The 25,134-nt window shown below is 41.1% G+C and overlaps 1 protein-coding gene across 1 annotated transcript in view; it reads right to left on the reverse strand.

Annotated features, from left to right (window-relative positions):
- cecr2 (CECR2 histone acetyl-lysine reader) overlaps positions 1-23,080 on the reverse strand; it is a 36,526-nt gene extending 13,446 nt beyond the window's left edge. The window contains exons 1-7 of the mRNA XM_080474730.1: positions 22,936-23,080; positions 4,721-4,815; positions 1,868-2,051; positions 1,392-1,513; positions 1,098-1,184; positions 570-637; positions 268-467 (exon numbers count right to left, since the gene is read on the reverse strand). Of these exons, the coding sequence (XP_080330856.1) occupies positions 268-467; positions 570-637; positions 1,098-1,184; positions 1,392-1,513; positions 1,868-2,051; positions 4,721-4,815; positions 22,936-23,055 (876 nt within the window). The 5' untranslated portion in view covers positions 23,056-23,080. The remainder of the gene's footprint in view (positions 1-267; positions 468-569; positions 638-1,097; positions 1,185-1,391; positions 1,514-1,867; positions 2,052-4,720; positions 4,816-22,935) is intronic.
- Positions 23,081-25,134: the final 2,054 nt, after the last annotated feature.

The following is a 25,134-nucleotide window of genomic DNA, read 5'->3' on the forward strand; positions in this document are numbered from 1 at the left end:
GCAACAAAGTCATGATGGCGTCTCTCGATGCAGTCTTTGTTTTTCACAGAAAACAAGAAAAGGTGACACGAAGCAACATGAGACACAGCAATCTGCCCCTCCACCTCAGAGGCAAAACTATTAACACAAGAGTGTTATTGAGTAGTCTTGCTAAGAGAAAGGTACTTCCATGTAAGAACAAAGAGCTCTTCTCATATCATATAAACAATCCACTCCAAAAGACAGAGGACACAGAGGACAGTATGAACTATCACTTTGTCATCTGACCTTGTGCTCGATCATGCTGCTGATCTCTGGCAGGAAGTTTTGGCTGATGATACGGTAGAGGTGGCGGTCCTGTGGGGAGGTTTTGTCCTTGATGCTTTCTGCCAGACTGACCCACTGCTCCTCTGTGTCGCACACCAGGGACCAAGCGCCTCGCTTATGCCTCGGTGGAAACAGAGTGGAGCTACATTCGGTTGCCGATTCTGAGGGGGAAGAGACAAATGTGAGTAAAACTACTGATCAGAATTTAAATTCAACACACTTTCACACATTATTCAGTGTAATTTGTCAATGAAATACTTTACTTGTGCTTGGGGAATGTTCCTCAAGTCCATTTTCTGAATTTCCTTCTGTTACTTCACTTTCCACTTCACTGAAAAAAAAACAGAAACAAAAGAAACTATGAATATCAGATACTCGGGACAATCATGTTGAAAATAGCTAGAATTCGTAAATTAGTTTTTGGAATAAGAATACTTCTTGTCTTTCTTAAAATTTGAATTTAAACACAGTTGGAGAGGATGCACCCAACATATCATTATATAAAATGAGATATTATATATTACAGCATTTCCGACCCGGCTGAAAAAACCGGTCAGGCATATGATAAAGATCTCCCAAAAATTGATTATAAGTCTTTCTGTTTTCAAATTAATCCGTTTTGTTTTTTGGCTCGACGGCCAGATCACAAACGGAAAAAGCAACTGCTGTTTGATATTTAAAGATAACTTCATTTTACACGACGACACATCTGTGTGGCATATGCACAGCTTCACATCAGTAGTTCTCTAGGGTGCTTCGGCACAGACAACAAAAGAAATTTGTGTTTTCACCTTAGCTGAGGGTCTTCATACTTCCTCTTCTTTGGTGGTCTTCCTCGTCTCTTTTTGTCTGGTAATGTTAAGTCACATGTTTCTCCACTGTAAAATAAATAAATGCAATTATTCATAGCTTCTTATAGGGGATTATTTCCATTGAAATATACTGTTAATTAACCACTATTAATGTATAACAGTCTATAAACACAGTTTAAACATGTCAATTGACAGAGAACACTTGACTTTATCGATATCAACTTTCTGTGAGAACAGCAGGCGGCCAGTTGCACAATATCCAGCAGTGTTTACCTCTCCGTTTTCTTGTGGATTGGCTCTTCTTTGTACATACGAGTGCCATAAAAGTACCAGTAGAGGGCTCCATTTCCATCTTGCCCCAGAGGTTCCACCCTCAAGCTATCTGCATCCAGACCCTATAAGATCAGAGGGTACCGCTGTATTCCATTTGTGACATTAGAATACATTAAACGGAGAATTGTGTAAACTGTAAAACAAAACAAAACAACTAATCTCATTCAGTAAACTGTGGAGGTGAAATTGCGGCCATATTGAACACATTTGCTTAAAACTATATCAGGGGTCAGTTTACATAAATAAAGTATGCAGAGAGATGAAGATAGAGAGGAATAGACTGATAGAGAGACAGGTTCTTTGCTTTTGAGCAGTCTGGAAACTCAGTACTGAGTGAAATACTCAATCATTTTGTACAATCTGCCCATGAAAATATTTCTCCAATATTCAGCTGTTGATTTCCACTCGAGGTGTACCTTCAGCAGGTCAAAGACGTCTGCAGCATCCAGACGGTAGTCACAGAGTCGGTGCAGCAGCTCCACCTGAGTGCGAGGCGGGAGATTCTCAAAAGGCCCCTCATGAAGTGGGTTGGGCTTCCCTTCTTCCAGCTCCCACCGGTAGCTGATGATGTCGTCCAGGTAACGGCTGAACGCCTGGGGGCTGAGAGAGCAGTCTCACCGTCATTGTTAGTTCACATTTCTTCCACTACTCAAAGTGTAGTCTCTTTGCAGACTTTGCCTGTTACGAAAAGTCAAAGAAAACCATAAGACATTTTTACAATCTAAAGCAGACCTTGCAAACTGGCCACTGATTTCATTTGTAAGGCTCCTGCTTTTGCATGTTTGAGAGAGCGGGCGTGTTTGGCTTCACTGTAATGTTTTGGTGAGTCAGAGATCAGAGAAGGGATCCGCAGTATTCTTATCTGGATTATCTCTGAATGGAGAAAAGGTGAGGAAGGACCATACAAGGGAACCATCAGTCATGATTCATTCCACCTTAAGTCTTCAATGAATAAGTGATTGATTTTCTACTTTACAAATTTGTGAAATTAGTAAGATTTTCTAAAAAATATATTTTTCCCAACAATAATCTAGGCACACAGATTTGTTAGCCTACCTTTTGTTTGTCTTTGTCCATGCAACTAAATAGACCCGGTTCAAATGCTATGTTAGAAACAAATCCAACCCCACACGTTTCAATATAAATATGCATACCTTTGTAATACATAGCTTAAGGAAACAAGCAAAGTTTAAACTACCATAGTGAGTGGAAAGACATTGGAGGTGGGGCTAAGAAAAGATACCAGTTGCTTTGAATGGGAGTTGGGTTCTGTCTTGCTATGAGTGGTAAATAAATGTTGGTTCCGGTTCAGAATTAATGTGCACCTTTCAGTTCCAGCTCAGATGAACAGAACAAGAGCTTTGGGGCAGGGGTGAGCATCTAGGCAGCAGCACACAGGGAGAGGGCTGGGGTAAAAAAAAATGGCTTATCTTGAAAGAGCAGAGTGCACTTTTCACACAGCTGCAGGCTGCCCCCTCCTTACTACCCCATCTCTCTCCTCCTTTCTGTCCCCTATTTTCTACAACATCCTCCCTCCCTCCTTCCCCCTGCTCCGGCAGAGCGTTTAACGCGTGCTGATGAAAAGGGCAGCTCAGTGAAAGGCCAGAGCTGAGCAGCCACCCCCAGGATGCCAGCGCCTGTCCAGTCCAATAAAGCAGGCTGTCCTCCTGTTACCGGCTGCCTGAGTGGAAAAACTGGATCATTCCTGCTTGGGTTCTTATCAGTTTACTGTATCACTACGCTACTATACTACTTACTAATAGTGGGCTGACATGAAAGATGAATAGGGAGGGGAAACCCCGTTAAAAGAATAAACACAGACATGGATTTGAATAACCACCTCTGCTACACACACACACTTTCTCCTATCACTAGATCATAGGGCAGAGAGGTTTCTGTGGTTGTGCTACTGTCATGTCACAAGAGTCGTAAAGCATGATTTCACCACGCTACCTTTCAGAGCCATAAATCAACATCCAGTGAGTGAGTTTTGACTCCATCTGCCACTGACTCAGATTTTCTATTAAGGTTCCTGGGCGCAGTGACTAACTTGAACAAGATGGAAATATAGCCACAAATTTGACTAAATATTCTGACGTTTGTTGCCACTGAGACTCAGATGTTTCTCTCAAAACTGTAAGTGATGCTTCCACTTGCTCTTTATGTGATAAAATACTAAGATCAAGATTATAACCACCAACTCAATACAACTTGCGTCAACAGGGAGATGTGGTTGTTGTTACTCATTCAAAGTATACTAAAATAGTTATTCTGATGTAATTCTTACTTTGAATTGACAGTGTTGTTTTTTTCAAGCAATAACCCAATTTCTGTACAGATTTGCACTTTCTCCTAAATCAATTTTGATGTTCATTCAACAGAGTAAACAGTTTGAGGTCAAGTGGTGACTTGAAATTCTCCCTATAATTCAATGTGTGTGTTTAATTACATTTTTGTGTTCACCATGTGATGGAAGGGGTATATAAACAGTTAAGTAATTATGTAATGATCATAGTTAATGGGGCTATGTTTTTACACTCAATCACAGAACGTTTGCCAGTGATACTGACAAAGTGCCTTTCAGTTCCTGGGGTATCGATCATGGTGTTGTGATCCTGTAATGTTTAAAGAGTTTAGTGTTATATGCTGTTACTAATTTGAATGAAATTCTGAAGTGTACATAAGAGCAAAATATGCAACAATTTCAGATTACATTATTGTTACTTGTCAAAAACTTCCACCTTGCGAGTGGTTTTCAAAATGTTGTGGATTTAGTGACCCCAAGCGCCATTGTCGAGTAAATAGACACCCAAAATATTACGGATCTTTTGTGTTTTCACTTGAAAATGTAGTCGTGTACAAGACAGCCTAAGATGTCAGTAAAATGTTAATTAAGCAAGCCCCTGAATACCACCGCTAATAAAAACATCTTATTTAAGAAATAGAATGTCCGTCACATTCTTTTATAATAAACATGTTTGTGCATTATCTTATTCCTAGCAGCATTGACAATAAAAATGCTAAAATGTACTGGAAGTGAGAAAATGCCATCAAGGCTCAAGACATGCGACAGTGTGTTGGAGAATAAGAACCATACACCACAATTTGATATCTGACAAGAAGGTGACCCGAAAGTGTTTTAGCTCTCTTGACCTTATATTCATCATATTTCTTTAACATTGTCAGAACCTCAGTGCCTTTTGGCTGCTGTCATACAAGCACACCAATGTAGCATTGCAATTTTTCCTTGAATGGACAATTTCACTTACGTGATGTCAGTGCGTTGATAGCATCCCTGCAAAAGACAGGCAATGAGGTCTCCAAGGAAATCAAAGTCCTGGTCACACAAGGCTTTCTCCAGTTCCTAGACACAACAAAAGAGGACAGTGTCAATGCAAACATGAAGACAACCACGACAAAATGCAGTTTTCATATCAGAAAAGTTTCACATTTAAACGGCAACATTTTGAAAATGATAATGTGTGCAAGGCAATGGCAGAAGCGCTGACAAAGACATGTTTTTCATGTAGAGCCACTAGTGGGTGCTGTTGTTTGTTTTTCTGATAAAACCACACAGACGATTAGTCATGGCACTCTGGAGGCCGCCAGAAGAACTATTTACTATGGTCGTGGTGCACATACACAGAAGCAGCGTTTCCGCCGTCTACACGGAGATGGAGTCCGAGTGTTTCCTGAAAGTTGCGTTTTACACAATAGAGTCAAAGGGTTTTTGAAAAGTTTTTACCCTGGGAGCAGTTTTGAGAAAGTTGTGTTTTTAGTGATTCCAAGCACTCTAGTCATGTAAATCGACACCAGAAACACTACGAAAGTTTTGTATTTTCACTTGAAACTTTTCTTTACGTAAAAGAGGGGCCCTAGTGTCCAGCATGATGAGCAAGATCCATTTTGATTAACTACTTGAATAAATCAAAAGAATTTCAAGCAGAATATGATTTTTAGTGTTGACAAATGGTAATTTGATGAAACAGTCAAAGAAAATGATTGCACCATATCATTGGTGCATGGTAGCAACGGTTCATGTCAGTGCACGGTAAGCTGGAAGAAGTGATGATTACTGTTTATATCCTGTCTTAATATGGTGTCTTGGTTTGCCAATTGTTGTTGGGCTGTATGAAAGGTTCAAGTTCAGCCATGACCCCTCGTCTGCCTTGCATTGTATTTCAGCCATTGAGGTTTTATGAAGCAGCAGTAAACGCCAGAGCAAACTCTAAAAGACCTGAAAGCACTGAGGAAAGATGGCAGGCAGCAGGGGCCGAGAGTTGCGACCAAGCCATGGCCCCTCCTTTCCTCTCCTGACCAACCAAGACAGAGCACCCCACACAGGTTTCCCAGCATGCACTGCTCTCCCCAATGATACCCCAAGGCTCTGGAGATGAGGAAAAAGGATAGGGAATAAGGAGGCTGATAGGACAGAAATGCAAATTTTAAGTCAGTGTCCATTACACTCTAATCCTTTCATAAAGGTTGCAAAATTAAGCCACTCAGGCTGGAGTTCAACCAGTCCCTCTTCGGATGAAGAACACGCACGCTTGAAGCTGACCACTCCCAACCCCTCCTGGTGATTGTTTTCTCATCAACAACAGACCCAGACTTATCCTCTTGTGTCACTCTTCCTGTCTCATTGACCAATCCTGCACTGGGTTGTGTGGTATAGCCTCATCCCAGGTTCAAGTGAAAACAAAAGGGTTCAAAATGATCTCACTGACATCGAAGCATGTTCAATTACTTTGTGCTCTTCTTTCCTCAGTCCACCTCTCTCTAGAGGAACCTGGGTGAGCTCAGGGTTCACCAAAGGTTAGCCTACACACCTCCTGGCCATGGAGGATGACGGAAACCAGGAGCCAACGAGTCAGCAAGATGAAAACCAGAAGAGGAGGAGGGGAGCAGCAGCAAGGAGGTTGAGAGAGAAGTTGAAAAACAAGATAAGATAAATGGTTCTGCTGGAGGTAAGAAAAAAAAACAAAAAAAAAACGGAATGAAACGCAACAGCACGCTCCTGCTTCTCACCTTAATGGTACCAGCTTAAGCATGAAGCTGTGTATGGGTGATGGACACTCTACTGAGAGTACCCAGACATTTAAGACAAACATTGCTACGGTTTCCCTTTATCTGTTATACAGATAGAAAAGAAGAAAAATAGATTTAGGATATTTTTATTGATCACCTTCAGGAAAACATTTACCTGCATTTAGTCCATCCATTTCATAGCTAACTACACATGCTAAAAGCAGTGGGCTGCTGCACTGAAGCACCTGGGAAGATGTTGAGGATCCAGAGCTTTCCTCAGGGAGCCACAGTGGTAAACTGCCAGCAGTGGGATTTGTACTAACAAACTTCCAGTCAGTTTTGCTTCTCTTAACTGATCAGCCAGGAAAGTCAAATTGCATTTACTTCAGGGGTCACATACAGCCTTATCGGATCTCAAGTGGGCCAATAAAATGGTAGTGTGATCCCTTTTTAAATATTTCCACATATTTTGTTTATTTTACTGCATTTGTCTATAATGTTAGAAAAACTAGAATAAGTTGAATTTTTTTTTTTAAATAAAAATCTCAGCAATCTCACCACAAGCCATTTTTACCATGTACAAAATACAGTGAAATGTATTTGTCATGGTTGAGCTAATTGAAACCTTGTGCAATTGCTTGGTCAATGCAGTCCATTTATGGCAGTGGTCCCATTTGAACCCCAACGGGCACCAAACGAGGACAGAGACGATTTGAAAAGCCGCAATCAGTCTGCTTCCACACAAACCGAGTAATGTTTGGTAAAAGTCTAAAAGTAGAATAGCCCAAAGCACTCTAAACAATCCATACACATGAGATGATGGGCTTTGGATTTTTTTTTTATCCTTGAAGCAAATTATATCAAGAAATACAAGAAAACAGAGTCTTTTGAAAGTTTTTATAAGTGTTGCCGTTTTTATCAGACTCACCAACATCACATTTCCACAAGTCTAATATGGCATATAGTTTGTCCATCACGTTGTGGTATAGGTCCTGGAAGTTATGTCAAATACGGCATTTCACAACAGCTTTCTGTTTACATCTTTTGTTACAATTTTTAAAATGCCAGTGTGACCACAAATCAAACAGGGCAAACTCTACTCTTTCAACTTTAGTCCAAATTAGAGAACTGCCCATGAGGAGAAACAGTAGCACTCATACAAACATTCACTGTTTACCTCTCTGTGACCATATCAGACAAACTTTCGATGTTGATGCCACACTCTGGTAAGTACAGACAATTTAATCTTTCCTACTGATATCAATAAGAAGGGTTTTTGATGACATTGTTTGGATGCAGGTGCTCAAATCATTACCATATATTGGCAGGAGTGCTGTTCAATGTTTTTCTTTTTTATGGTCATTCCAATATAAATGTAGGAAAGAACATTTTACATGCACTCGGTATACAAACTTTTCACCTCCCAGGTTAATCTCCACCTAGTAGACACTTATCACTGATTTGGTGATAAATGTGACGTCACATTTCAGGGAATAAAATGTAGTTCAACCACAAATAAGCTTCTTATAATAACTAAGAAGTGTATTTATTATAAGTGAGCATTGAATAATTTTGAAAACAAAGCATGAATATGTACACAGAGTAAGAAGTTGTATATAATTACTTAAACATTTTGCTCTTTGCTCAAATCATTTCTTGAATGTTTCTTTTTTTCATTTGGAGTTCTTGTAAGCCTTGGGGGGGGAAATTTGGCCCCCATCTCTGAAACTTCCACACTTTGGTATTCAGTTTACTGTTAATATCTTCGCAACAACACTGATGCAATAGAGCAAAGATAGTGAAGGCCTAGATGATATACCTGCCAATAATGTAATGTCACGGAGTTTGCGCACACCTATGTCTGTTAGTCAGCTGAAGATATCTTTCGTGGCCACAAGTTATGATCACAAAGAGAATAGTTTGCATCATTTGCTCAAGTTCAAAGAGACCCCATTGCATGTTCTCTTCCCCTTCCAGGTCCCCATCAGGCTGCCTCTTGGCCACAGCGAGCCCATCCATCAGAGAAAAACTGCACTTTGATCACACTTTCAAAAACTTGGGGCCATGGCTGGGGAATAGGAGGAAGGTTGACTATAGCACAGCAGAGCGGAGGGCTCATGCAGCTCCTGGATTAATAGCACCCTTCCCAACTTTAAAGTGCCACACACCACCTGAGATAGCAAAATAAAGGGGAATTAATGTTATGTGTGCACCCTTTCTTCCATCATGCATCCATCTGCTTGGCCAATTCCCCGAGCAGACGGTGCTAAGGAACACTTAACTTGACGAAGGTCTGCAGGAGACACCCTGCTGTGATGTGAGACCCTTTCCACTCAATAAGGCCCCGTTTACACGACAACGAATTCGAGTGTGTCCGCAAAACTTTCTTCACTTTTGGGGGGGTCCGTTTACACGGCACCAGTTTGCGGATGCACTGTATCCGTTTTTAATCCGGCTCCCAAGGTGGAAAGATTCTTTCACAGCGCAAATCCCTCCTGCAGAGACTATCTGGAGGCTACAGAGCCTCTAACTGCGCATGCACATCTCTACCCCTCCCTCCTGCTCATCCAGTTGTAAACAAACATGGCGGCCACCTAGTGGTACGACTCGCGGTCCATATTCTAGTTTTATCATCCATATCAGTAGTTTACTAGTTGAGACTCACCCCTGATAGCATCCGATGTGTCATCAGTCCATGCGGATGTCGAGTGCTCTCCATTTTCTTCACGTTTATAGTGTATTGTTCTCGGCACACGTGTCTGTGTAGTTTTATTACAAAATCAAGCAACAGCGCGCACCAATGGCCCGGCATACTAACTACATCATTGTCTCTGTGTCCGCTGCTGCAGTGTAAACGCACTCCTTTTTTTTTAGCGGATTAGGTGTTGTCACGTGAAACGTTTTCGTGTAAACAGGGCCTAAGTCCCCCGTATGACTTATTCAGAGCCTGGAGGACCTTTTTCATAGTCCAAAGCACTATGGAGAGCATTAGCCCTTCAGTAGTTTTACTTATTCTTCTGGGGAGTAACCAAGAACCTTTCATAGACCAAAAGGCCAACTTTAGAAATATTACAGTGGCTAGTTTAGAGAATGTATTTTATCACTTCCTCAACAAAATGGGAAGAATACATAGGACAGAGCGATTGTGGTGTAAGAGCTGAATAAAATATGGATTGTGACCATGTTCAAATTCTCACATGGGATATTAAAAAACTGATTTCTCAACTTGGAGAATCCACATCAATTCCTGTCAATACTTGTCATATATAGCATATAAACTTAGTTTCTATGCTTCAATATTATGAACAAAACACATTTCATTGTTTACACATATCAAGAATGCGAGTACACATTCAAATGTATTCACAAATCAGAAAATTCAGCTTTCCCATTTGCATGGTTTTGATCATCAAAACAGCTTACAAAATGTTGTACTTTGTAAACATCTCAATATGCTCTGCTAAACTTGTGTCTGATCTTTTTGCACAAAGACAAAAAGATGAAAGAACCCTTGAGATCCAGGTAAATGGGACATTTCCAGGTTAAATAGTCTACTGTCACACCAAGAACTAGTCTGTATACGTCAGTGGAAATCATTCACAAACTAACTCAACAGACACAAACACACTTTTACCAAATATCACTGTACATGTCTCAGCAGAATAAACAGAAGACTGCAGTACTTTGACCTCTTCAAATTAATGATCAATGAGACTTAACGATAAGAATGCCGGTCAGGTGATAATCTTTAAAGGATATAAATCTTAAAACTAAACTGTCAGATTTATCACAGAGCTACTGCAGCAAACAAAACAAGCGATTCATTTCACAAACTGGGACAAAGATTGGAGGGTGAGTCAAGGCTTACTCAAAAGGTGTGTCATCACTTCAGTCCTTCTGTGGGCCTGGCTTGCAATCAGCAATTCACCCCGAAGGTATTTGCCACTTCTCTCACCACACTCCCCTGCTGTTTCTCTCTCTGCATCTCTTGCTGGCTTAACCTCTTATTTCTCTCTACCACACCATTTTTCCTCCCCCTGCCTTGCTGCCCAGTGCTTGTAAGGGCCTCAGAGGCATTCTATTATTCCCCTGACAACACCCTTACTTCACTCTCCACCCCAGTCTTTTCCTTTCTCTGTCTTCCTTATCTCTGCTCTACCTCCACACAATGTCCCCACTCCACCCAATTGTAGGGTCCACTGTAACTGTGCACGGCAATATAGAGAGGTCGTAATTTTGAACCATTGTTAAGGAGGGAAAAATCTGAAAAATACAAATTTGGATTGTTTCGTTTGATGTGTAGTCTGTCCATGTACTCAATAGCAGTGTGAGAGATAACACCTGTGGCGACAACACGTCTTACCACTTGTCCCTTTACACTTTTTCACAAGGCCCTGTTACACCTAATGCTCCTTCACAGACTACCATCATGAAATGGAAGCATTTTATCAGTGAAGAAACCAACTACTGTTAGCCACAAAAGCCAACATGTATGTTTTAGAATGGATACATGGCTAAAAACAACTTATACTGCCTCTGTTGCTACTGCCATTTTTATGTTGTGTGTCTGCATGCACATAACAATTGAATCAAGCTGCTGAAGATATCAGAAATACATACGTTCTTTTTACATCAGAGAGGCCAACTTAATGCAAAAGTATGCTGGTTCTTTTAATATCTTTAGCTAACCCAAGCCCGCATTGTTGCATACTTTGACTGATACTTGAAAGGCACCCTTCCTGAAAAGACATACAGGCTAAAAATAATGATATTAGTATTAATAGTACCCAAGATCTAATCTGGTGTCAACGACTTTTATTCAAATACTAAAGCTTTCCCAGAATTCTCAGTTCCTCCACAGGAAAAAAAACTGAAATTCTCCTGATAAAAAGACATGTCTCGGCAATAGCTCACACCTTCAATGCTTTGATCTTCTTCCAGGTAACTGCTTATTCAGACATGCATTGTGACAACTTCTGACTGAGTCAACGGGTGTCAAACTGGAATTACGACCCCCTGCCAAGCTTTGTTAAACATGGCTCACAGGCCGAGTTGAATTCCCTGTCTTTGATGACTATGATTCTCTGTTAGGACTGGAAGTGACTTTGTGATTGACATTTTACTGTCATTTAGTTGACTACAAAAGAAAAAGATGCAGAAAAAAAGAAAAAGAAAGAAAAGACATAAGTTTGCGAGAAAGTATGCCCAACAGGCAACAAGAAGGTAATCCAAAATACAAATATATAAAACTGGGGAAGTTAAACCTACACTATACTTAGTTTAGTGTAATTATGTATTATAATGTAGTTTAGAAGTAAAACATTTACTGGAACACTGCAGACTGGTGTTGGGGCAAGAGGGAACAACCAGAGATTAAGCAGTCACAGCTGTCCTATAAGAAAGGACCCAACAGGGGTTGACTGTGTATTCAATAAAGCTGCCTTCTGGGTGCATCTGCTGTATGATATGGTACCTATGATACTATTGGGACAAAACGCAAAGTCCATGTTTTGTATGATAATGACAATGTTGAATGTTATGAGGCACATGAATCAAGTGAGAGGAGCTGAAAGTAAAGACAATATTGAAGCTTTAAAAAATAAAAAATAAAAAATAAAAAATAGCCAAGAGACTTCTAGCAATGACGAAAGCGTCTGCATTTGTAGATAAACAAGAAATTTGCTTTTTTCGATGGACACTAATGGTGCTATCGTGTGTCCCAATCCATATCTGCAGAGAGAGGAAAAAGTGAGTTGAGATTTGGTGTTTGGCTAATACTAGTGAGAGAAAGAGAAAGGGGAGAGATTATGAATGGGCTGCGACAAGAAGTAGAGCAGTGTTTGCATCAGCAGCTTCAAGGCTGTAGCAAATCCACAGAGCCTGTAGTATCAGGGGGTTGGCCTCTCTGGCTACCCTCATTGCAGAGACTTTCCATGCCACTGCCGTTAACAGCTCCTCCGGGGTCTATATCACCAACAGTTGGAGGATGTGTGCATGGATAGCTTGAGGGGGAAGGGAGGCCTGTTTGTTGTGTAAAGGCTCTTCTCTTCCTCTCATATGCTTCTTTCTTTATTTCTTCCTCCCCCACCCCCTCCCACTTTCAACTCACACATGGTTCCTCCAGGAGCCATCATCTGACAACACCCTCCACCCCCACACGTAACCACCTCCTGCCACATGACAAACATGCACACGCAGTCGTAAAACCACAGGAAAACGCCTTCGCATCCTCAGGATGTACGGTTCATCTGATCAGAGGAAAGCATCAGCATCCCTCAGTTTGTTGCCAGATGCATCAAAACAAGAGCTTGATGGCTGATTTGCCTGCGTAGTAAGCCCTGATTTACAAACTGTGTGCTGCGGCCAGTGTGAAAAGTTGTGCCCTCAATGTCAACATTCCTGCTCTGACCTCCTGAGGCATTCAAATGAAAGGAGCCTGCAGGCAATGAGAATTTGTTCATGAAAATGTGCAAACAGTAAAAAGACCATAGGTTGTTCTACATCAGCTGAGGCACAATATGAGAACAGTGACATACACGAAATATAGCTCATACTCTCCACAAGTGTCACGTAAGTTTCAACTTTCAGCCCAGTTTTATTATATAGTTTCACTGCCGGGGCCAGGTGGGACAGGTGGCAGAGGAAGAGGAGGAGGTGAGGGATGACCATCGAATAGATCCTTCCGGAGCCAGGCTCATCCCAGACAGATGGAGACCCTTTGCCTTGGACTGGTTCATTGACTATGTGGGTGAGGAACATTAAGCACAGGAGATGGGAGGCCACCCAGCACAGCAGAGTCTCACGCACTTTCATGGTTAGCTTTTACGAAACTAAATCATCAACTTACTTGTATAAAACTGAACTTCCTGATTCACATAACATCCCAGTGGATGGACAGGCTCATGCATACACACAGAGGGGCTGGCCAGCGTGACTGTGTAAGGCAAAGGTAATCTGAAATAAAAGCCAACTCATGACTGATTAGGTTCTGTTCAGTGGGAAACGAGTCCGAATAGCTCTTTGAGTGTTTAAGTTGCATACCCCTGGTAAAGACGACAGTCATGCGAGTCACTTAAGTGTCAATTAGATGTACAAATGTGTTCAGGTTATTATGATATGTGTGACAATATTTAATTTTATAGTTGGACACTGCTGTAGTCGGTAAAGCTGGATTGGAATTCAATTTCCGCAGATGGGATACGCCCGAACTGATGAAACCTGTTGCATTTTTAATAAGGAATAAAACACTGTGGACACTGTGCACCCAACAGCAGAGACCTGTTGTGCCCTATGGCCTGTGGTGGCTTGGATAAGCTCCAGCCTCCCACAAGGTTGGAGCCTATCCCAGACCGTTTTTTTCTCTCCAGAAAATGGATTAAGGGATGGATGTATAAATTGTGTACAGCTTTAGTCTATTTCATTTGCTCACAAACTCAGCATGTGTGGGTGGTCAGCACTGTTTAAGATTGACTAAGAAGACCAACATGAATGACCTAGAGGAAAGCTACAGCAACTGATCAAAGATGACGTTACCGTACCATATCTTACTGGCCGATATACTGTTTCCACAATATCTGAGTCTATAATATCTTGAAATACTAACACCCACTTTGGAAATTCCAACATACACTATTACTGCTCTTAAAAATATACATTTATATTTACACCAGTCAACATGTGGAAAACTAACAATGTAAAGTTATACACTGGGTTTTAAATGTTCAGAAAGTCTCAACCAGAAGTCTTTATCTAAATTTTGGCCTCCTGCAGCCAAAGTTGTTCCTCCAAGACTGTGCCAGTTTGTGCCCCATGAAACCCTGCAGATAAAACCCCTCCTTCTGTGTTTTCATTTGGCAACTCAGCATTGTTCTGAAAAAACTTTCACAGATATTTGGAAGAAAATCCCTAAAGCTGATTCGACCTTTGGGTAGTTTATAATGCTTTCCTTACCTAGTGTCTTTTTCCACTATGAGGTTTCAACACATCCACCTTGCTAGCCTCCACTCTACGAAGCTGCATCACACACACAAACACTTCAATAAAGCGGCACAACAGAATCTTGCAAGCTAAACACATACACCCCAGTTGATGAGACCTGGTCTGGTGACCTCCTCACGCAGTCTCACTGAAAGTTTTCTCATCCCTGTTTCACAACAACTGCAAAGATACAGAGTGAAAAAGCAAAACTGAAGGGATGCAGCTCCAGACTGGAGACAGAGAGAAGGAACCATGGGGAGCTTCAACAATGGAGCTGGCAGAAAAAAAAACTGTGTATGTGCCCTTCTACCTCCCCCCCTGAGCACACACTCCCCATGTGAAACCATCTGATGCATGTACTGCTGCTCTCACTTGTCAATCACAACTGGGGGAGGGGCAGCTGCTTCTTACAACCCCCCCCCCCCCCGCAGTGCATTCTAGAGAGGGCATTAAAAAAAATACGTGCAAAAAGGTTCTTGATCTCTGGGTGGTACTCATGGAGTGTGAAAAAGTTTTGAAGGCATTATTTGTAGCCTGATCTGGAAGGGAAAATGTCAGAGGTTGGTGTCTATACGGCTGTAAGAAGGGCTGAGCTAGGGATGTGCCAGTGGGTGGGACAGAGGGAACAGAAAGGAGAAGGGATGCGAGGGATAAATGAAATGTTATAGATGTGAGATGAGACAGGATCATTGTTGATTTGTGTGGTGGCTGAATTCACCTCATTGGAAATAACAAAAGAGGAAAAGCGGCTTGACGTTGACACTAAACTATCAGCAATTAATGTCACCAGTCAGCAATCCCTGTTCATGACCACAACAGATGCACTTGTTCTCCTAGAAAAATCCACTGTTTTCCTACTTCACTTTTTTTATGCCAGTGATGTCCTGCCACATTTCAGTCCAACCATGTTTGTTACAGCTATACAAGCAGCTCCTTTGATGCCAGACTGGCAACATCATCCGTGTGTATTTGCAGTTATAATGTACAAAAAAGTGGAAATCTGGAAAGTGTGCGTCTATCTGAAGTTGGGCCATGATGAAGCGACACATAAGCCGCCATCCCATTCCCCCCTCCCCCGTTAATCCATTTGCTATCAAGACAACAGAAACAAGGACATGCTCACAGGCAGTCTGCTCTCACTTATTTACCAGATCTAATAGGACTAAATCTTGTTTTACAATCACAGTGGGCGCTTTTCAAAAAAAACACTGGAGCCCCCTCCACAAAACGACTGCCGTGGCAGCAACTAGCACCCAGTCTGACTGAAGAGCCTCCACCCTCCAGGGGGAACAGAAAGAAAGAACCACCATCTGGGGTTTAGTCATGGTGATGCCAGGGGCTGGGGCGCCCTTACAGGGAGACGACTGGGGCTCGAGAAAGGGATGGGGCAGAGGGGCTGTCGTTGGGTACGTGACAGAGGTAGAAGTGATGGTAATCACAAACGCAGATATGGAAAGGTAAAGGGAGTGGGCAAATGCATAGTTTGAGAGGTTGTTATGACGAGAAGCTGCCTGACATAAGTAGAGGAGAGACTGAATTGCAATCAGTTTGTACTTGGTCCCATGAAAGAGCAGAACAGACGGCAATCAGATATTTTACACCCCTGCAAACTTAGTCGGGGTTGCTTTGTTACCATTTTCAGCACTAGTTTGAAATACAAATCCACACAGCAAGAACAACCCTCTTCTATAATTGTTGTGGTGAGCTCAAGTGTGTGCTTCCCATGAATAGCACTGGCAAAAAACACCCATTAACTGACGACCCCTTCTTCATTTACAAAAGATTCTCATCATATCAGCAACAAAACTGCTAACATGCAGAGAGGTTTGGTATGACTTAGCAGCACAAGCAACACATTCACGACAGCAGCAGCAGAGAGAATGTCTTTGTGTCATGTGGGGTGTGTTTAGGGACGGGGAGCATTTTGGAAACGCTCAGTGGCTGTAGTTGTGTATGTAAACTAGAGAAAAATGGACTCAGTGGCTAACAGGTTGGGTTGTGGCTTAACCCATGCAAAAACACGATGAAGACATGACATGAGCTGAACAATGTGCACAGATGAAAGTCAGTCTGACCTTAATGAGGACGCTGAGTGTACATAATATTCACGTCAAAAAAGCTAGATACAACACACATTTTGATGTCAAGTGTAAAAGGATGAAAGCTTGGCGAGACATTTGATGCACACCCGGAGAGGCTAATAAGACATCCATTCATGTTGATGATAGGTGTGGCCATGTTGGCAAATACGTGATGACATGAACATCTCAAACTATTAACAATAATAGCAGGTGTGCATTGTCCTACAATAACCGGTGCAACGAAACAAACTGGAAAGCACAGTTGGTGTATGGTTTGTGCACACCTACATAAGCTTCAAACGAAATATAATTTGCAGAGAAAACACCTAGGCAGGACGAGTGTAGGCAAGAGAGTATTAAAAGCTCAGGGTATATTGAGAAACAGACTTTTGCAACTTTAAAAACATTTATGGCTGTGATTAAACCAATGAAAACATACACGTTGGTGTGAAAGAATATATCAAAAACAAAAAAGGGCTTTTAACCCCATGTTTGACAAGAAAAAAACTTTCTCGATCCAGTTTTTCACGTCTGCTTTCAATGTTTTACATGTTCTGCAGCTCGAGTGAAGAGGAAGTCATAGAGAAGGAGAACTGGTAACTGAAATAAATCTGTCTAAATAGGCATTTTAAATAAGGTCAACTGAAAAATCACTTCTTTGATCAGAGATGCAGACATGTGCATAGTGCTGCGTTTCTCTCGAGCTAATCAGGCCCTGAAATGAGTGGAAATGTTACATCACTGGTCTCATGCACAGACATAATTGTAACCATCCCACTTCCTCCATGCCTTTATGACAGTCACCATAAAGGTGTGGGCTCTGATGCAATCTACTGATTGAAGACGCAGTTTGGACAGAGAACTAGTTTTGATTCTTTTTCTTTTGGTATCCGTGAGAAAAAAAACCCACCTACAACTGTACTTCACCAGCGAAGCGCTTCACTTGTGGCCATCATCCAGACATCAGAAGAAATAAAACAATCAAACTCAAATCAGTCAATTGCAGGGTTGCTAATCAATCTAATTAGATCCTCAAAAGCCTATCTGGTTAAAAACAAGTTTCAATGATTTTAACAAAAGACGTGATAAAAAGTAATGACATATTGTTTCATATATGTAACCGTACAATTTAAGCATGGACAATTATGCCACGGTTGTCAAGTGGTGATACATTATCTGCTTCATGTTTTAGTAATATAAATCACTTATGTGATGATAGCTCAGGTGCTGCACCTTTTTCAATCAGGACAAACGGGTCTAATCGTCAATCGTTTGATGTTAAAACAAGGACACTATGGCAAAGAGTAGTTCCTGTTCAAAAGATTATTCAACAAGATGAAAAAATAGGGTACTTCTGTTCAAATGTCACATAATGCCTTCGATAGTGTCACAATCTAACAAGAATTCAGTGACTGTTATTAAACATCAGGGGAGGAAAAACGTTAAAACATCTCAGACTAATTGTGGGACATGTAAGCGCAATCCTGTGTAATTTACTTGACATTATGACCACAAATAACTATGGTACGGAAAGTACGAGATTAAATTAATTCATACAATGACAGGCTGTTGATAAAGATACATGAAATAAAAGTGTGACAAAGTGCCAAACAGGCTGCCAGCAGACCACGGACTGACAAGAGGACAAGAACAGAGGTCCTTGGCATGAAGGACCATGTCTGGCAATGAGGATGGAGCAACAGAAGCCTGCAGTGTCTGCTGGCTGGAGGATTTCAGGCATCATTTCACAGAGACGAAGCCAAGAAACTCAGCATAAGCCACAGAGACAAAAAGCCAGGCAAAGTGGTCAGCCATGTTGACCCTGGGATGCCTTAGTGTAGATCATACTAATGTGCTTTCGCTTCCTTGCTGCCTTGCGCTCCATCTCGAGGACACTTTTCTCTACTTTTCTCTTCCCTCCCACTCAAGCTTACTTTGTTCTCCATCTCTCCCACTCAACTCCCTCATCCACATCCACACACACAACATATACATACAGCCTTTTCTTTCCAGCTTGCTTCCTGTAACAGAGGAAAGTGGAAACCAGTGACAGTGAAGTGTATCAGCTCACGAACAATGTGCAAGGGGCTGTTTTGTAAGGCCAGCCAAGGAAACTGGGGGTTGACTCCATTATCACTAACCAGCACCGTAGAAAGAAAAGAGCTGCCACAACTGAACTGCAGCAACACTACCCAAGTGGATCGCAGAGTTTGTTATGGTAGCACTTTCACGAGGGCCTCACAAAACCCAAGATCTCATGCGTGGAATTTATGACTGAACTACCCATTATGACCCCAAAGAAACAGGTGTTTCAGGAACGGTATATAGCAGGACTTGCATATCAGGTGTTTTGATAGGACTGGCTCTATATATCTTCCCAGCAGATTGTCACACATTTCACGTCGTAATTCATAGTGTTCAGCGGTGAAAGAGTGGAAAAGCTTTACACCCCTCTATTCAAGCTCCTGGCTCAAAACAATTTGTAGTGTTTAATGTTCACAATCCAATACAGACTGATCAATGACTACTTTGAGGAAAAGTCTCCCCATCAATTAGCAGCTTGTACAAACAATTTTTTAAATTAAGATTCAAATAAAAAAAAAAAAAAACCTGAGGACAAGTCTCCAGACAGATCAATTCAGAGAGGCAAAACTGAAAGCCAACATCTATCTTACAATTATCTAAGTATTATTCCTAGGCTTATCTGAGACATGAGAAGACCTGTATTAAATTGAAAGTTGTATGAATATATTCTTTCTGATTGTGTTGACTGACAAAAGACCTGAACCATATTTTGTGTTATTTTTCAATTGCATAAGACGATTTTAGAAATTGTCCTCTCGACAACAGTGACCAGTCTTGTCATTCATATTGTAAAGTGCCACCAAAGAAAATATTTTATTGGAAACACCTATAAAAACAGAAAGTGGTGTACTGGTCATTTCTAGAATGTCGCCAGGACAACCTAATTCAAGCTTCATGCATTTCTAATTAGTGAATCTAAATTGCTTGTAAGTGTGACTACACGTGTGTGTCTGTCCTGGCAACCTGTGCAGTGTGTAAAGAGCCTTCCCCCATAGTCAGCAGGAACCAGCTCGAGTGCTCCACAGCCGGAACTTGTATGAAGTGATAAAGAAATTTTTTTTACAAAGCTATGGATAACACAGATCTCTAAAGATGGGATGGATGGATCAATACCTAAAACCAGTGTCATGCAGAGGTGCCCAGGTCATACTGACCCCTTCCCACTGAAGAAACGCAGTAGCAAAGATGGACACAGGATAACTGCAGCTATGTCCACAATGAATGACTGATAAGGTTAAGAAAGTAAAGAACAGAATTGAGTAAACTCACTCAACACATCGCCCTCCATCATGTCTGATGACGTGGCAGGAACTTTTTGCCCCCTTATTCAGCAACCCCTTCAGTACTTGGGTAATTCAACCCTTACATCCAGAGATAGGATTGCAAATTAAGCGGACTTAGATCACAAAACCAAACGCTGACAGAGAGTTAAAAACATCACTCAGAAGCAGAGGGGATAGTTTTCAGATAATTACCCACAGTTAGGTTTAATGTTTAGAACAAAAGTCAAATGTAATTATTATTTATGCAACCATAAGTGCCTCATTAATTTTCAGCACCCCTGACAAAACAAGCCCAGACAGAAGGGAGAGCGAAGTGATAATGTGCCTAAATGCCTACATTTGCTGAGAGTGCCCCGGCCAGCTTGTCTTGTTGCCGCAATGTAGCGTTAAGCAAAACAAGCCTGCCTGCTTGACAAGTTTCCCCTTATTTCGACAACACAAAGTCCTCCGAGAGTAAACACGGTGGAACCAAAGGTCCAAACAGCAAAAGTCAGACTGAATATTTGAGTTAGCAGAGCAGCACCACTGGAGCAAAATAACATGAACCAGTCTGATAAAGGAGGACTGTGCCAAAAGAATTTCCAAAGATCCTGTCTTCATAGTGCAGAAACTTTGCAAAGAACCACATTGCCAGCATATTCAACAATTTAATTATTTTGATTTAGACGAAATATTCATTTTTAATGTGTGAAACTCTTTCTACCCATAAGCCCACTTTAGATACTAAATGGTAGGGGGCACATAGATGTCAAACTACACAAGGCCAAGCGCTATGCAGACTTATTGCCTAGATGAGTAGTTGTCAGCTTTGAAAGGTGCCATGAAAAAGATGAAAATAAAATACCCAAACCACAGTAATATAATGCTACCGAGTGTGGAAACAAGTAGGTTAATGACAAAGCAATTATCAAGAAACAAACTGACAAAAAACATTTCTGATGATTTACTACAAACAGACATTAACCTTAACCTCGTCGGAAGAGGTGAAACAGTTGCAAAAAAATAGAAGTTGCCATTTATCGTTTTCTATTCTTGCTTCAAGCTTCAAACAAAATGTGTAATGATGTGTACATTACTGTAGTTTGTAAACAAGTAAACCCAGCTGGATAAAAACACATTCCCATCAAGTTGTAAGTGGGTTTTGTTGACAAAACTCAATGGTCACTGTTCAAGCTTGTAACACAGAACAAATCGGTTATTGCCAAGGAGAACCCAGCAGTTAGAATAATTGTATGTTCCAGTAGATTAGATAGAAAGCATTCAAACTGGATCCTAGACAACAAACATGTAACAAAATGAGAGGGACTTGACAACATGTAAAACAAAAGCTTAAATTGCAGGTCCAAGACACATAATGGTGCTACATTTTCATTAAAGGACACATACAATGAACTAGCTTTGAATTCACAATCAATTATTATAAAAGCATCTACACACAATGACTATGAATTTGTGACATTCAACGGTTCTGCATCTGATTTAGATGTCACAGTATAAAATTAATGTACAAATTAAAATATACATAAAAATTTATCTGATGGGGTGTAGTCACAAATGTGCTCTGTTATGGGAACATTTGAAGACTGCATCATTCACCGAGTGTAACAACAACAGCACCGTCCTCCAACTGAAAGGCTCAGACCATGTTTATACTACACAAGCACTTGTAAAGTTAAAATTAGAAGGCTCGACCGGTCGAATCCCTGGATATACATAACTTCTTCTCAGTTTCGATGTAATGATGGGGTAAATACAACCCCAGTCCTCGGGGAGTTGGAACAAAGCAACAGCACAACATTTTCAACTTTCATGTAAACTGGGCGCAACGCGATCCCCCATCTGGCTCGCACTTCGTTTAACAACAAAGCCCGAATGCGTACGTGTTTCTCTCCTGAAGGGGGTGGGGATGGATGGGTGGCTGACTGATGGAGACTGTTGATGCGTGATGTTGACCTTACCAGTTTCTTTTAAAGTGCAATCATTCCTCGGCGAGCTAAAACCACCTTCATTAAACCTGATGCAGCGTTGGATACGGAGTGCGCACGTTTGACTTTGCAGTATTTCAAACGAGAAGAATCGGCTCGAATCGAGTAATAAAAGTTCATTTGTGTCACGGTACTGTGATAGATTCCGTTGGGATATCAAACGGAGGCTTCCACCTTGATGACTTACTGTAGAATTTTATTTTCTGCGTAAACAAACGCTTTTAAACCCTCGTTTCTTGAAGCAAAATTGGACTTGGGCGAGGAAACAATGCCTCAACAGCATCTGCGTCCCTATGGCTACCCCAAGCCAGATGGCTTTCCGAGACAATAAACTGAAACCTCAAGCCGTGAACTTAATTTCATCAGACAGGAAGGGAAAAAAAACAAAAACAAACGCCGTTGCATGACTCACATCAGTAGCTTATATTACTGTACGAGTTCTGCCACAAAGATCCAATATTAGCCAGAACAATTTATATCGTTTTATGAGAATGTAAACGATATTCAACGATTTAATCCGAACAGGCCATCTCAGATTAAGTTATTTTTGAAGGGTGGGCGGAGGGGGTGTAAATAATCTGACACATTAGTCGCTCGCAAACAAAAACACGACGCCGAGCAAAACGAAAACAAACGAGAGGCACATGGTGGAAGAAGAACTCTATCTAGAGTTACGACGATCCACGAGAGCATCACTGCAATATGCAATAATTACACCTGGTCGCACAACTGGATCGAAGTTTGTTTGTTTTGGGTGTTTTCTTCCTTCCAAGTCAGTTTTCAACTTTTAAGACGAACAATTAGCCTTCACAGCTAACCTTAGCTTAGCTTAACGAGCTCGCGACCTTAAAAAGGACCGCCGGTTAGTCACCGTCCGGCACGAGAACTTCACGGGAACAGCTAAGCTGGTTAACCGCGCAACTAGTTACACCGGCTTGTGCTGAGACACACGCCGCACACCAAAGAAAAAGCTGACACAAACAACTTTTCATTTCCGCAAGCAAACACATTAGAATCACTTTCGAGAGCCGTGGTTTTAATTTACCTCTATTTCAAAGTCGGGAAGGTTGAACGCCGTCCTGAACAGCGAGCAGAAGTGGGCTATGGCGGGGACTTCCCACCAGGACTGGACCTCTTCCACAGAAACTGTACATCCCAGGGACATTTTCGGGCCGGAGGAGTTGTGTAGCGTTTAGTTCTCACATTAGAAAGTAGTTTCTCCAGCGATTTATGACGCCTCCGTAACATTACAAAGAGGGAAAAAGTTGCAAACGCCGTCTTGTCGGGGTAGTTGCCATCGCGAACCGAGGAGCGACACAATCTGCTTCAATCAGAGTCTCACCGGAGCTGAACAGATGGGAAGGGTCATACCATCCAGCGTAAAAAAGGGGTGATTCACATTACCCAGCGCTGTGTTTTTAACAATATTTAAACACGAGTTATCTATAAAATGTCAAGATATAATTATTTACACTAATGATTAATCATTCATCATGATATTTGTAATTAGTTTTTCCTGTTTCTTGTATTGGCCAAAGGTCTATTTTCAAAATCACCCAACGATGTGACAATGCGCCCGGTGTTTAAAGGGAACTACTGTGGCCGATAAATGAGTAAAAACCTAAGTTACAGCAGGTATAACTCAGTTATCAGAGTTTGTTTTAATACCAAATTTAGTTCTTATTACTTGGCACATTTTACGCAACCATTTCCTTATTGCTAAGAAAAAGGAAGATATGCTTATTTTTTTCCCGCACGCATAAACAATGTATTTACTTGAAACAACATATGCGAAACTATGTAAAAGTATCATTCAGACCATTATCAAGAGATACACTAGTTTCCCTCGTGTATTGATCTTCCGCAAACAACGCGGCAGTGGAAGTTTAAATACAAAGCACAGGGGCTCCCCCCATCGCAATGCTTAAAATAGTGCAAGTAATTAAAGAGTGATCGAGTGAGGAATATTAGGGCATTTTTTTCAGATGTAACCATTTGAATATTCGTGCATATATTTTTTTTCAGAAAGTCCCCTTGTATATTATTTTGATTTTTGAAACAGTACACAGTAGATACTGCACAACAAAATATATTCTTTTTTAAAATCTGCTCAGATCGCAACCATTTAGTTTTCGTCTGCAATACACCACTTTGACCTGAAGGTGGTGCAAGAGGAGCACTTTAAATTTTCCAGCAGCTTGCGAATCAAATCTTCACTGAGTACAACGAATTTGCTTTCAGTCCCATTCACGAGAAAAAGAAAAAAAATGTCCCATAGGATACGTGCTATTTGTCGGTCTTCTAGTTTGGGTTTTAATTGACCTTTACCATCTTCCTGAGGGGAGAACCATTTCAAGACGCTTTTTCCAAAGCATCTGCAGAAGAACACTACCACCTCATTGGGAATTGTTTTGAGGGATCCTCCTTGAAGTAGAGTTGGTTCTCCAGGTTACTTCCTCATCCAGATGCAGACACACATGCAATTATACACATTGCACATAATATACAGTAGACATGTCATGAGTAAATCCCAATTGTAAAGTCTCTTCTTCCAACACACAAAAAGTTCACTCCGGTTGTCACGTTGTTATAAGCCCAAGCTCATCCTTATTGTTTCAGAGTAGAACGAATGGCTTTTTCAGTTACACTGTTTACTGGCAACAACCAAACAGAAGGAAAAGCCGTTTCTTTAGCGACATCATTTCAATGAAACATCACTGCAACGGAGATAATTGCAGGTTAGTATTACAAAAACACTTAAAAGTTTCAACTGATCAAGAATCATCCATTTAAATTTTCTTAATTTATAAGAGCATATTTACATCTGGTTTACAAAGACAATATACAGGTTTTAGTCCAATGCAAATAGCTTGAAATATAGTCTAACGAATCAATCATCATATTCCAAATCAGCCACTGCAGCTAATGGGACAGAAAAAAAAGTGGCTTAATGGAAATATATCTGGTAATAAAGTCTACGCATGTTCTCATTTGTCCAGGTTGGAGGCATCTCAGAGCATTTGAATCTGGTCGGTGGCGGCAAGTCAAGGCAGCTGGAGTCAAGTCACCTCTGTATGGACCACCAGTGAGCAGGGGCCGTTGTTACGTACACAATTTATAATAACTTTGTATAACCTGATGCACCAATATTACACAAAATATTAAACATTAGCTGGTATGAAACGCAGTCACACAGCCAGATGGAATATATGAAATTCTACTTTATTGGACACAAAACAATTTT

Source organism: Lipophrys pholis (assembly GCF_963383615.2).
Source record: "Lipophrys pholis genome assembly, chromosome: 11".
NCBI lineage: Eukaryota > Metazoa > Chordata > Actinopteri > Blenniiformes > Blenniidae > Lipophrys > Lipophrys pholis.